The 14,704-nt window shown below is 37.8% G+C and overlaps 2 protein-coding genes across 3 annotated transcripts in view; both read right to left on the bottom strand.

Annotated features, from left to right (window-relative positions):
- Positions 1–3,932, bottom strand: part of LOC106076587 (sushi, von Willebrand factor type A, EGF and pentraxin domain-containing protein 1-like) — a 28,433-nt gene extending 24,501 nt beyond the window's left edge. For both annotated transcript variants that reach the window (XM_056043023.1, XM_056043025.1), the window contains exons 1-2: positions 3,784–3,932; positions 1,798–1,932 (exon numbers count right to left, since the gene is read on the bottom strand). In XM_056043023.1, coding sequence (XP_055898998.1) covers positions 1,798–1,932; positions 3,784–3,835 — 187 coding nt within the window. In that variant the 5' untranslated portion in view covers positions 3,836–3,932. The remainder of the gene's footprint in view (positions 1–1,797; positions 1,933–3,783) is intronic.
- A 2,034-nt stretch (positions 3,933–5,966) lies between these two features.
- Positions 5,967–14,430, bottom strand: LOC129928824 (uncharacterized). Its single transcript, XM_056045085.1, has 8 exons — positions 14,268–14,430; positions 12,741–12,843; positions 12,244–12,362; positions 10,992–11,079; positions 9,827–9,942; positions 8,732–8,749; positions 6,827–6,842; positions 5,967–6,208 (listed from the first exon to the last, which is right to left on the bottom strand). Exons 1-7 carry the CDS (start codon positions 14,314–14,316, stop codon positions 6,838–6,840), a joined length of 498 nt encoding a protein of 165 aa, XP_055901060.1. The 5' UTR covers positions 14,317–14,430; the 3' UTR covers positions 5,967–6,208; positions 6,827–6,837.
- Positions 14,431–14,704: the final 274 nt, after the last annotated feature.

Genomic DNA, 14,704 nt, shown 5'->3' with positions numbered 1-14,704 from the left:
AGTTTGGAAAACTCTAATTCCTCCTATATAAAACGACTCAGGACAGCACTTAAAAACTCAACAACATCAGCCAAAAAAAACTGTTATTCAATGGATACCAGCACATATAGAACTAGAAGGATATGAGAAGGTTGAGACACTCGCCAAGAGTGGAAGAACAAACACACAATAAAACATTGCACTCTATCCAGAAGAAATGAAGAAACTAATAGTGGATAAAATAAATGAGAATTGGACAAGCTCTCAGCCGAATCACAAGAAAGATGATGCTTACTATAAGCTTTCCCGACAAGATCAACTTCTAATCTTTCGACTCAGGACCGGACACAACAGAATGCGACAACATATGTACCGGAAGCTCAAAATTGGAACCAGTGAAATCTTCCCATGTGGAGTGTCAACATAGAATGCTGACCATGTGTCCTCCAAAACTGCTCTCTTTACCAAACGGCCCGTAGAAGACACTGGCCTCAATACACCCCAATACGAAGAAAACTATATGGAGAGCTCCCTGATTTGGAGACCACCTCGCAGTTCATCTATTGGTGTAGTCATCTGAACGCTCCAACATAACAATGAGAACGAAGAAGAAAGAAGAAGTTTGGTTGACCTTTATTTTGATACTGACTTGTTGAGATAACCTCATATAGCGTTACGACATGGCTTCATTTTAGTCTCCTATTCAAGCGACATTTACGCGCCTGCCATCGTGCGTGTTGGCTAGAGTCCAGATGTGTAAAACCAGACAGAGGGACGGAGTGGGTTGACATAAGCGAGACAAAATGAATAAATTGTAGTGATATAATTTTACTTCAAACAGTAGTTCATCTCAGGCGCCAGGTAGCGCAGCCTTCGACCACCTCGAGCGGGACTCGTACTGGAGGGTGACGCGCTAGCTACCTAGTACGACAGGATTTTTCGAGGTGCCCAGTTTTTTTGTTGTTTCTTTTCATTTTAAAATGAAATTACTTTTAAAGGGAGTTTATAATTCTGATTAAACCATATTACAGTTATAATTCTTTGACTCCCTTTTCAACAACAAAAGCCCTACAAAAAAAAATAATAAATTGCCACTGATTGATTAACTAATTGGTAAACTTTTATTTTCAGAGTCTTAGGACTCTAGACCTATGCAAGCTTCTCTTTATCGACCTGTAAGATAAATTGTTTTGTCTGGAAGTGATCCAAGCCAATGTAAATGTGTAACATTCCTATAACCGATTTTTAGTATCCCAATATGCTTGGGCTAGAGGTAGGACCAAAGGCCGAGTACACCGCGAAAATCCCCCTATATTCCTTCCCTGTACCACATCAGCCGTGAGCGTGTCCGCCATAAAACGGATCCGTGGGCAACGGTATATGGATATGGTTGTTGGGGGTTTATTCCATTCCCGCAAGTGCAGTGAACTCTTTCCTAAAGCACACTAACTTGGGTTCTGTTTTGTTTCTCTATTGGCCTTGCCATCTCTTCTAACGACAGTTTTCTCCCTTGCACCACATTGAGGCAGAGAAGCCCGAGATTGTGAAGGGGGTGGGGGGGAAGCCTTCACCAGGCGCACTTCTCATTTATCAATCTATGTGGGGTGGGAAATGGAAGGAGCTAAGGCTACTTTATTCAGTGATCGTATTTAAGTCATCTCAGACAGGAGACATGCTCTCTTGTAATCCTCAATGGAATATATTAGTCGAAGAAGGTCACAATGATCTGATAGAACGCTTTACATTTTTTTTTACACTATTTTTTTTTTTCTGTGCTCAAATTCTAAAAGGGTTGCTTTATACTAAGAGCTATAGTACTTGCAACGCCATCTGACTTTTGTGGTTCGCTGTTGTGTAACAACACTTCTTTGTCTGCGGTAGACCTCAAGTTCGGCGGCGTCTTCTGGAGCAGAAGTTCTGGAACAGTTGACAGATTCAATGACCTCACTGTGCCTGAAACACGTTGTGATCGTTGAAAAATATATTGCATTTATTTAAACATAATGAGTTCCTTGAAACACGCACTACTTTCATGCTTATAGCATGCTCAGAGCATTTGTGGACCAGTGGAGGGAGGGGGGTATCTTGGAGAAGGTTTTCCGTTCTGCCCTTAAACGTAACTCTGCTCGAGTCGGGTTTCGAACCTCGAGCCCCCTTCATTAGTACAAGCTAAGCCAAGTTCAAGCGTACTTGGCCTCTCGACCACGCTTCCCACAATACATTTTATAAGTGAATGACTTTCACGTTTAACGCAGTGATTGGTGCATCATTGCTACTTGATTTTCTCTCCTGAAGTATTTAGTAAGTTTACTATAAGTGTTACTAGTCAGATGGCTGCCTGGTCGTGCTTGCTGGAGTGTCATTCAGCCGTCTCGATGGTCCCGGGTTCATACCCAGCCCCCTGCCATCCCCCTTTCGCCCAGCGGGAGGTTTGAAGCAGGGCGTGGGTGCTCTTCAGCTCTGAAGAAACATCGGAAAACGTAAAACACTGTACACAATTGATACATTTCACAAATTGGACTTATGGGAGCATCCGTTTGTGATAAACCTCAAGGCTCTATTTTTAGTCTCTTCACACAGATACAAACACAGACACACACACAAACAGACACACACACACACATACTGAGACACACACGCACGGTTACCTCTATCTACGGCCTTTACAGATTCTACGGTAGGATAATTATTTTAGTACATCTATTTTCTAGAGTTATGTCAAACTTTGTGTAGATTTACACTTACTAGAAAATATTGTTACTAGATCCTGTTACAATTAAACGAACAATAAGTTTCTTTGCGATAATAAAATATATTTCAGATCACGATTGGTAGTCGAAATAAGCATACCTTTACCAGTTACCAGGTTCGTAAGGTTGTCATTACCGGAAGTGGTAATGGAGCAAACCTCTCCACTGCCTATAAAATGCATCCAAAATCATGCTTCTCAAAAATAGCCTCTTATAAGTAGGTCAAACTCTTGACCTTTATGTGTTGCTCAGATATCGGGTTAAAAGAAACTGATTATTAACAGGAGAATGCTTATAGAAGTAAGGGCTCGTTACCCACACAGGCCTGCTACCACCACAGGCTTGCTCCCCACCCAGGCGAAGGAAAACTCTGAATTCAAACAACTGGTACTTTGCGTACATACCCAAACATGGGAAAGCATTAAGGAATTCAACCCTGAGGAAAAATCAGGAGGCGGCGACATCTAGGCTGCCTGCGGCACACAGTTCTACACCTCAACAGTTATTCTGATGGTAGCAGACTGTATTTGCTTTCTTATTTGGAGAGTGGGTAACTGCTGTTTGGGCCATATCGTTCTATTTATAGCTGATAATGCCCAGGCGTTCATCTACTTCCTATGAGATGATCCATAGTCGCTTCGTTACTAAGGGAGATCATATATATTTACCTTTACCTATCACTTAGTCTGTTGGACCATGCAAGATTTGTCGACCCTCTTTCTCCATTCCTCTCTGTCTTTTGCCTTAGTTAGAACCTCTTTCAATGACAGTGCCGTCCATCTTATATACACATCCCTTATCCCATCCCATATGCTAGGACAAATCTGTACAAATGCTCTTCTTCCATAGTGTTATTAGAGCATAGAATGGGTTGCCTGAGCTAGCCAGGAAAACCAGTTACTTGGCAGAATTTAAGTCATTGGTTAACACGCATGACTGAATGCATGACGCCTGGGGCGTAATCATCTTCTTTTTTGAAGTAACGTCTGTATTATATAAGATAAGAAAAGGCCTAATAGATATTTTGTAATACAAATACAAACCAGACACTGACCAAAAGATTGAAGCGATAATATGTAGACTAGTGTGACTGCAGTTGTGGTCATCCCTCACTAATCACATTAATATAGATGTAATGAATATGAGAAAGACCCTATTTTGTAGACATACGGAAAGGGAGACATCTTGTTTGTTTTGAAGGAAGTGACGTAAATGGTTAAGATGAAAAAAAAATCTCGAGTCAAGGGTGTAATATATATAGGTCTGTGAGTCCAGATTAAAAAGTAGACATTATCTTATCTTATATAATACAGACGTTACTTCAAAAAAGAAGATGATTACGTCCTACGCGTCATGCATTCAGTCATGCATATTAACCAATGACTTAAATTCTGCTAGGTCACTGGTTTTCCTGGCTAGCTCTAATAGCACTAGGGAAGAAGGAGTATTTGTACAAATTTATCCTAGCATATGGAATGATTTCCAGCCATAAAACTCTATTATCGGCCAGTCTATATTTATTTATTTATGTCTATGTTTCCAGCCCAATTTACTAGTTCTAGTTTTAAACCAAAGAAACGAAACGCACCAGCCACCAACCCGATTATAAAAACCTGTTAGTAAAACAAGAACAACATACAAAATACTTTTTAAAAAACAAAGCTTATACGAAGTGCAGTTGTATCAATTAGTTTGGATCAGTCATTTGTAATCGGTCTAGACATAAAAGTTCACAGACATTAGATCTAGACCCACTACAATCAAAAATACTTTTACCAATTGTTTTTGTGTAAAGTTATTTCATACATTTAGTTTTCTCAATACGCTATGATCCTATCAAGTAGGCCATTTCTGGACCAGTTGGGAAAAATTGGGGGGCGGGGCGGAAAAAGAAAGGGATATCTGGGTAATTTTATTTTTACCGTAATCGTTTTTGAAAAGCATTTAAAAAAACAAACGACATGAATGTGACCACTCTGTCAGTGATTCAGTGAGGTGTGTGTAAAAATGGAATGAAGTATATTTATCTATTCTTTAGTTTAAACTTAATTTAAATCGGCGACTATGTCCGCTTATGTCACACCATTTCAGTCAAATACAATTTATTTCCCTTGATCGAGATACAAAACAAAATAATTAACTAATTGTGTGTTGTTTTTTTTAATTGATTCTTGTGTTGTCAGGTAAACGAAATTATTGTGCAAAATATTTCAGCTTGATCCGAGATTGGGTGTCGGAGAAATAACGTGTACAAACTTTTTACCAGACAGACAAACAGACAGACGGTGTTGATATAAACTTTATTTTAAAAAATCGATTTCTTTACTTTTCACCGAACGGAAATCTCCTGCATTTTCTTCGTGTTTCCTCCGCTGTACTTGGAAGGATGACATTCAGATCAGGATTGGTAGTTGATGTTAGCATACTCTTACCATGTTCCGTAAGGTTGTCATTACCGGAAGTGAAAATAGATATGAGCCGTCCACTACATATAAAATGCTTCCAATCGCATGCGTTTCAAATTGCAAACAATTCAACACCTGAAATTCATGTATTTCTTGTTAACATATTGTTATAGCCTTGCCATGCACACCGCAATCCAAAACAGTGCAGAAGGTGCGCACTATTAGTGACTAGACTAGGAAGGATGTTGGCATAAGAGAGAAGAGAATGGAGTTCTGCCCAAGTCCAGAGCCGATGAAGAGGCTGTGCTCAAGGCAGATTTTGTTATATCTATACATATACAACTGTAAATATAGACTGGCCGAAGGAAGTAACTTCATGTAACTTGAAAACATGTATATCTATTCGGATTTCCGAATTATGAAAAATTGCATGATCTTCATTCTTAGAGATTAAACAAAACTACACTGCCTCCTTATTTACAATATATATAGGTGTGTGGCTGAAATAGATATGAATACTTAACTTTTATAGTGCTCATAAATGCTGTATAATAAAGGACACAAAATTGCAAGTCACAAATTTTCGTTTCATAAAACTCTTTAATTAGCCAGTCTATATTTATATATGTCTATGCATCTATACCGCAGTTGCCTCCCTTCAGTAATAACACAGTAAAGAGATATGTTTTACTAAAAGAAACTGTTGGTTCAATTGTGCAAATAAATGTTTAGCCAACTGTTTCAGCTCAAAAGTATTATAACATTTGTTACTAGTTACTTTTAGTCTTACATTTACAGACAGACAGGAAAAAATACATAAAACACATTAAAATTCATTTTTTTTAAACAACTGTGTATATATTTCATGTTTGATATAAGCGTATTTATTATTTCTGAATTTAAAAAAATGGTTTTTGCATACATGATTGGTTCCCTAATAAGATTGTAACAGAAATGGAGTTTAGAAATATGATTGATCAAATACATAGCATGACATGTGTTACACAGAGTTGAGTAATGCTGGTGTTGAAACTTGAAGTCATGTTACTGGTTCATTCTGAGAGGATTTGAAATCTGGAATAAAGAATTTGACAATTTAAAGACAATGTGAAATACGAGAATTAATAAACGTTTTGTAAACATGCCAAATAATATTTAAAAAATATAATAGTTAATTTTATTTGGCACATGCAGCCAAAAAAATGTAGCAATGTGGCGCGACAACAACGTAGCAACATAATTTCTAGCTACAGTCTAAAGTTTCATTTAGTGGTTTCAATTAGAGGTTATTTCTCGAATCCTGTTAGATTATTTATCATATCCTATGTTTGTAACGGGGGCGCGGTGACTGTGTGGTTAAGCGCTTGGCTTCCAAACCTGGGGTCCTGGGTTCAAATCTCGATTTTGAAATAATGGAATTTTAGTGCGCCTGAGTCCATCTGACTTAAGTTAGGGAAAGTAAAGGCGGTTGGTCGTTGTGCTGGCCACATGACTCCATGCTTGTTTGCCAAATAAACAGATGGCCTTAACGTCATCTGCCCTACAGATTGCATGGTCATCAAGGAACTTTTCGTTTGTAGCATTGTCAATGCACAATATAAGTTATGCTTATATCTTACAAGTTTAATATTGATAGAGACAAAACTGTGTACATAAACCACAAAAAGTAAACAAGTGTATTGGAATACTCACCTTTCGTGATTTTAACCTGTAATAAAATAAAATAAAGGTAACATTACATTTCCTTATATGATACGATTGATTGAAACCGATTTAAATCAAAATATCTTATCTTTTCAACTGTGGATTCAAAACTTTCTAAATCTAGTACATTATAGACAGTGGCGTAGCTAGAAATTAGCCATCATTTTGGGGCCCGCGGGGCTAGATCTCTTTGGGGGCCCACTGCATTTTGGTTAATATTTAATGTAAAAAACGCTCATTTGGGGGGGGCCCACCTCAAGTGGAGGCCAGTGGGGATTTTCAAATTATCCCTCCCCCCACCTTAGTTACGCCTCTGCTTATAGACCAGTGATAGTTGTATCTTTTTCTTTGGTAATTTCGGACATTTTTTCACTTTTAGAGTGCGTCTTCGCTGATTGATGCAAATGGAACAAAAGAGAGAAAAAAGATTATTATTTGACTCAATGAGAGGCCTATAAAGTACTATCTGAAGTAAAGAGCTACACACATACTTCTAGATCTTTCTAGGACTTGATTTGAGCGAATGAACTACTGTGAAAGTTACTCTAAGAACTACGATATGAAATATTAAAGTTTGACATTATTTTATTTGAAGACGTTTCGTCAAAATAATTGTAAACTAAGCTTTTAATGATTATTATGTGTGTGTGTGTTCTTTGTAAGCATTTGTCCTCCTTTTAGTCCTCTTTTGTGCTTGTGTTTGTCCGGTTACCATTTTCAGAGAGGACGGTTATTACGTGCTTGTCCTCACCTCCTAAAGTTAGAGACTCTGAATCGCTTATACAAGATGAACAGGTGTCCATAAAGTATTATTGCTAGAAATACATGGATGGGCCTCAAAGCTAAAATAAAACATATAATGTTGACATAAAATATAAATTACCCAATTTGCTTCCAAGACATAGAGAAACGAAAAAAGAATTATCTTATCTTATATGATACAGGCGTTACTTCAAAATGGTGTAATATATATAGGTCTGTGAGTCCAGATTAAAAAGTAGACATTATCTTATCTTATTATATAACACAGACGTTATTTCAAAAAAGAAGATGATTACGTCCTACGCGTCATGCATTTAGTCATGCATATTAACCAATGACTTAATTTCTGCCAAGTCACTGGTTTACCTGGCTAGCTCAGGCAACCCATTCCATGCTCTAATAGCACTAGGGAAGAAGGAGTATTTGTACAAATTTGTCCTAGCATATGGGACGAGGAATGTGACTCTATCTTTGTGTCTTTCAGAGTATTTTATTAGATTTTGTTTTTGTATTTGAAGATTATGGTTCAGTGTTTTATGTATAATTGCTACTTTACTTTTGAGTGATCTGTCCTGAAGACTTTCTAAATTTAGTGATTTTACTAAAGGTGTTACTCCGGTTAAATGTGAATATTCGTTTGTTATGAATCTCACTGCTCTATTTTGTGTCTGTTCCAGTTTCTTAATGTTATCTTGAGTTGAGGGGTCCCAAACGGAGGATGTATATTCTATTATTGGCCTAACCAAGGTTAAATAACATTTTAGTTTTACGTTCTTATTTGATTTATAGAAATTTCTTTTAATAAACCCTAATGCTTTGTTTGATTTTTTAATAGTTTCATCAATATTGGGATTCCATGACAGTTTTTCATTTATTATAACACCTAGGTATTTTGCGTTTTTAGTCTGTGTTACTGGTTTGCCATGAATAAGATAAGTGGAATTTCTCTTTCTGGATAGTGATAATCAAATTGAGGGAGACATCAAGTTCTCATTTTCTAAGTGCAAGCAAATAAACAATTCTCTCTGAGTTAACTCTTGTAGGAGCCAAACGATTTTAGATGTGGCCAAAAATGTAATGAGTAAATTCAATATAGATAACTTATGTTAAAAAGTAAAAGGGTTAACTTACCTGACCTTGACCTGGAGCCTAGGTAGGTAAAGAAGAAGAATAATTTATAACTCATTTTATAAAGTCATGGGACAATATGAAAACTAAACTACAAGTAAAAAAAAGTTTGTTTTAATTTTTAAATCCACTCCTACTTGATTAAGCTTTGCATATATTGTATGTTCAATTCTAGTTAAGTGGTATTCCTGTAGATCCAGAAGACGGTGCCCTAAATGTGCCTGGCCTTCTAGTTGTTTAGTTAACTGTTTGAGACATGGGGGGAGACCCGCGGTCGTACGTAAGTTTATGGCTGCCTGGTCTTGTGGTTTTGCGCGCTTGACTGTCGATCGGATGGTTCCGGGTTCAAACCCTGCCCGCTCCCATCCCCCGTCGTCCTGCGGGAGGTTGGACTAGGAAGTAAATTATCTTCAACTCTGAAGGAACATCCGAAACATGTAAAACAAAACAAAAGATATAGATTGTCTAGAGATCTTCAGATCAAACTTAATTATTAGATTATTATATTTTGAAAAATGATATCTGTCAAACCAGAGTCTTCCCCGAGTGTATGAATTAGTTTTGACGAGTAGTGTAATTAAATTTGTAATAGAACTAGATTAACAAAAAAAAAAAGCATTTATAGAAATTAAAAAAGGGCTAGCGATCTTAATTCGATCTCATGGCTCTAGTCCTCTCAGGTTTCTCAAGCCAACACAGTAACCACTCTGCTAGTGGAGAGCCTAAGAACTAGGAAGATTGTGGAGTTATCTATTGTATCTCTAGTCTAGCCCTATTTTCATGTTGTGTACATTAAGATTCATACGACGACGTATAAAATAATTAAATTCAGCTCTACCACCGCTTCAGTCAAGTAAAATTTCTTTCCCTTGTTTGAGATACCAAACAAAATAATTAATTACCGATAATTAATTAACAAATTTGTTAATTTTTATTGATTCTTGTGTTGTCAGATAAAAGAAATAATTGTACAAAATTTCAACTTGATCCGATATAGGGTGTGGGAGAAAGAAATAACGCGTACAAACATTTGACCAGACAGACAGACAGACAGACAGACTGAGTTGATTTAAGCTTATTAAAAACAGATTTATTTACAATGTGCCAGCATCTGATCAGCGCCCTGAAGCTGCATGTCGATCTGTGCCTTAATGTCCTCCTGATTACAGTTGGCCCTCACGTCTGTTAAACAGGTTCTCATCTCTCTTAGAGACCTGAAGAAACAAAAAACAACAACTAGATATAGAAGTATTAAAAACAACATGGAGGAGTCAAAACTATATTTTGTTTAAAAAAAATGCTTCGTTCTATAACGCGGTTTACAAATTTTTGCCTCATTCAGTCGTGGAATGACTTCGGCTTAACTCATTAGAAATTTACATTCATCTCATTAGGAATGGCAGGAACTCCACGCAGCTGGCCAATGGGAGGACAATAGCCGATACAGTTTGGGATCAGCTGTATCGCAGGTTCTGCCTCGAGTTGAACCCCGAAGCCTTTCCCATGTTTGAGTATCGTCACATGACAGCAGAGGTTTCAATACAGAGTCTTTTTCTTCAAGGTGGGTGGTCAGCCAAGGCTAACGAGGCTTTTGTTATGGAGTGTGTGTTTCTATGGCGACGGTGGGAATAGGTTAGCGATTGGTTGATGCAATATAATCGGCATTGTCGTCAGCGGTATGATAGATGACTCCAGATTGCCAGAGTGAAAAGTCGGATCCTTGTAGTGAGTTAGATTTTTAAAAAAATAAAAATTTTTATATTCTTACTAAAGTCTACCATATTTATTTCATTTTATCTCAAGTTAAATTTGTCTAAATTATAATAGAAGTGGGATGCGGCCCAGAACGCAAAAGAAGTTATTCAAATTATTTCAAGTTTTATAAGTTAAAATATAATACGCCTACAGCGGTCTAGTTGTCTACCAGCAGTTTGGTGCTATAAGTCAACGACTGTTCAGACCAGTTTAGGTACCGGTTGCCAAGTCTAAGTAAGTAAGCAACAGTAATATGTCTGTGTAAAAAGTATTTATTTCGTCTATGAATTTCTACATCTCTCTTAATCTTCTCTCTTATCATTTTCCTATTTTTTTTTTACGGACCATTATATCGCCACTACATTTCTTCATACCGCTTCTCTCGTGCATGTGTGTGTCTACTTGCTGTATTTTATTGCTAAAAAAATGAGATATTAAATGTCAAAATTTAAGCAAGGACCAGATTGCTGTGGATAAGCTTTGAGTGGGAGACAACTTAATAACTTACCGACAAGCTGCAGCGTTTAATGTTGACAGTTCTCCCGTGTTTTGAGGCACACATTTCATTAAATCTACAACGCTACAGCCACTGGAACCTACAACAACGAAACAAATAGTTTTATCTTCAATATGAAACTTGATCATCAGTTATTCCGAGACGTTTCATATCTTTTAAAATACTTAGGGCACACTAACAGAAATACAGCGGCAGGGGAGGAAAAGAGAGAGGAAAAGAGAGAGGTGGAAAGAGAGAGAGGGAGAGAGGGAAAGAGTGAGAGAAGGAAAGAGAGAGAGGGAAAGAGAGAGAAAAAGAGAGAGGAAGAGAGAGAGAGGGAAAGAGAGTGAAAGAGAGAGAAAGAGAGAGAAAGAGAGAGGGAGAGAGAGGGGTAGAGAGAGGGAAAGAGAGGGAAAGAGAAGAAAGAGAGAGAGGGAGATAGAGGGGGGGAGAGAGAGAGGGAAAGAGAGAGACAAGGAAAAAGAGAGAGGGAAAGAGAGAGAGAGAGAGAAAAAGAGAGACAGGGAAAGAAAGATACAGAGGAGGAAAGAGAAGAAAGAGATGGAGAGAGACAGAGTGGGAGAGAGAGAAGGAAAGAGAGAGAAGGAAAGAGAGAGAGAGAAAAAGAGAGATAGGGAAAGAGAGATAGAGAGGAGGAAAGAGAAGAGAGAGATGGAGAGAGAGAGAGAAAAAGAGAGTTAGGGAAAGAAAGAGAGAGGAGGAAAGAGCAGAAAGAGAGGGAGAGAGGGAGGGAAAGAGAGAGAAGGAAAGAGAGAGAAGAGAAAGAGATAGAGAGAGAGAGGAGGAGGAAAGAGAAGAAAGAGATGTAAAGAGAGAGATGGAAAGAGAGAGAAGGAAAGAGAGAGAGAGAGAAAAAGAGAGTTAGGGAAAGAGAGAGAGAGGAGGAAAGAGAAGAAAGAGAGGGAGAGAGAGAAGGAAAGAGAGAGAAGGAAAGAGAGAGAAGAGAAAGAGATAGAGAGAGGAGGAGGAAAGAGAAGAAAGAGAGGTAAAGAGAGAGATGGAAAGAGAGAGAGGAAGAAAGAGAGAGGGGGAATGCCGGGAAGAGAGAGAGAGAGACTGAGAGACGTTATGAAAACCAAAAAGAAAGAGCGAGAATAGACAGGAATTGACAAGAAAGTTTAATAAAGAAATGAACCAAAGGGAGGTAATCTAAGAAGTTGCATTACAAATGCAGAATTATCTGTCTTGATCTTGTCTCCTAAACCTATTTAATGTTCTTAGCTGTGGTTGTACAAATACTTACAGTACGTGTTGTACTGCTGTTCGAGCCCCGCCTTCCCAGAGTTCAAATTGGCTCTGTCTGCTTCACTTGAACATGTAGCATAGGCCGCGTTCATACAGTTCAGAACAATGCTTAACTTGCTACAAAATTAAAGACAGCAAAAAAAAAACAGACTCAAGAAATTTGAAATTAAATAGAAAGGCGAAGTTACTACAATAAGTATGTGAAAACCACGAACTTTATTTGTATGACCATAATCCTAGATAGTTCAGTTTGCTTGGGAAGACACAACCTCGAATTGCATAAACTCACAATGTCCATTAAAAATTATAATGAAAATGTCTCAATCTCTTTCCCATTGCATTTAAGTCTTGAAATATTCATTCTTGTTCACAATATCTTTATGACTGATTTTTAAAATGCAGATTCGGACGCAGTTTTTGGAAAGGCAGCTTCTTGCACTGTCCCAATCAACTCGTACTGTATCTAGATCTATAAATAAACACAAAACTACTTACGAACAAAATTGGTCCATCTGATCCAGACCCGTTTCTCCCATGGACAGCAAGGTTGTACATTGACTACCTTGGATTAAACAACCTTGGCTGAAACCAAAGACACCTGTAGAGAAAAGTGTCACAAAAATAAAGCAGGCAGCTTCTTTCTCCTTAATTTATAAAGTGGCATTCTGTAATGTAAACATTATCTAAAAATTTAAAAAAGTATTTACCCCTTTAAACCTTGTGGTCAGTGGGGCAGATGATGTAAAGGTCATCTGTTTTTGTAGCCCACGGTTAACGAGGGTGTCATGTGTCCAGCACAACCGCCTTTACTTTTCCCCAACTAATGTCACGTAACCATTTGAGCGTAGTGGACGCAGAGGCGCCCTAAGGATCCCAAAAGTAAAAATCCTAGTTTTCACCAGGATTCGAACCCGGGACCTCCTGCAAACACTATCTATAACGTTGTTTATTGTTATACATTTTTGCTTTCAAACACTTGTCGATTGAACTAGATCTAGTTGAACATTAGGACTCATAATTGTCGTAAGCGCGACACAGAAGCTCCAATAAGTCCAATTGGATTGCCTTCTGGTTTATAAAAAGCTGAGAATCATTTCTAGAAGCAAAATGTAATATGTAAAATAACAAAAGTAACATGTTAAATATAAATATGTAGCATGTAAAGTATAAAATCTGTGACCAAATGTGACGAGTTAATTTTTTTTTTTTTAACACGGTGAGATCCAACAAAGCTTTAAGATTGCTTTGTATAGACCTCATGGCTTAGATATTGTAAACAGAAAAAAAAAATCAAGGGAGGTTATTAGTGTCCAAACTACGCGCGAGCCGTATATGATCCATCACGTGATGCCATCCTGCCCCTCACTTCTTCTGCCCACAGTGTTTACTGAAGCCCCAAAGGCTCTTAACATTTGGATATGGGCCGGAAATCTATATATCCCTCAGGCCGGAACATTTCGGATGGACACCACTGTGTTATTCATTCACTCATGTTTGACTTTAAACATATTCTACGTTTTAGTTAGTTTACGCATTATTGTCTAATAGAATCGTATTCTTAGTGGACCTAGTAACATTAATGCAAGAGTATCCTTTTTGTAGACTTATCGTAACATTCTAGTGGAAACTTCCAAATAAGGAAACGGTTAGACTAACATTAATAAGGAACCCAAAATCTCTACTGAACTTCCAAGTGCTAACTCTGTCACATCCGCAATAACGCACATTGGCCGCCCGTTCATGATGGCCATACAGAAAAAAAAACGTAGCTATTATTAGTGGAGCTCGGCCTTCGGCCTCGACTGGAAAAAAAGGCATTGGATATGGCTCAAGGAGCAGAAACCTCGCAATATGCGAACATTCTGGCAGAGAAGTATATGAAATACTTGGATGGTGATCTCTGAGTTCATTTCGTCAAACGTAGGACACTAAACTAGAAATACAGATGTAATTGTTTTTGTTTTTGTCTTGGTTACTAAATAATGTGTCAAAAATATTACTATAAAACGTGTCACTATTTACCAAGCATCACCAAAGTCCCAACACAAAAGAAAACAGTTGATTGACTCATCCTCGATAAATTGATAAAAAAATAGATTTATGCAAAATATCTTGGACCGCTGAGATGTTTAAAATACAAGACTAATAACCCGAACAGTAAGCCAACGTTTATACTGTGGAGTCCAGTCAAAGCTGCCAGGTTTAAATAGATGCATGGCTACTACTCTGACAGGCCGACCCAGCACCTTCGTTTAGTGCTAATTGAGGTCAATCTGTCAAATGGACAGAATGTTCTGAATGGTATATAATAGCGGCTGATTTGCGACTATGTTGCAATAACAAACTAGGTCAGAGTCAAACCAAGAGTCACAGTTTTAGTGTTTCCTAACACATGTTTATAAATATAAAAATGTTGCAATAACTAGGCCAATGTCGCACCAAGAGGCACTTTCTAGAGC

The sequence above is a fragment of the Biomphalaria glabrata genome, chromosome 10, assembly GCF_947242115.1.
Source record: "Biomphalaria glabrata chromosome 10, xgBioGlab47.1, whole genome shotgun sequence".
Classification (NCBI taxonomy): Eukaryota; Metazoa; Mollusca; class Gastropoda; family Planorbidae; genus Biomphalaria; species Biomphalaria glabrata.
This window is presented reverse-complemented; position numbering and strand designations above follow the sequence as displayed.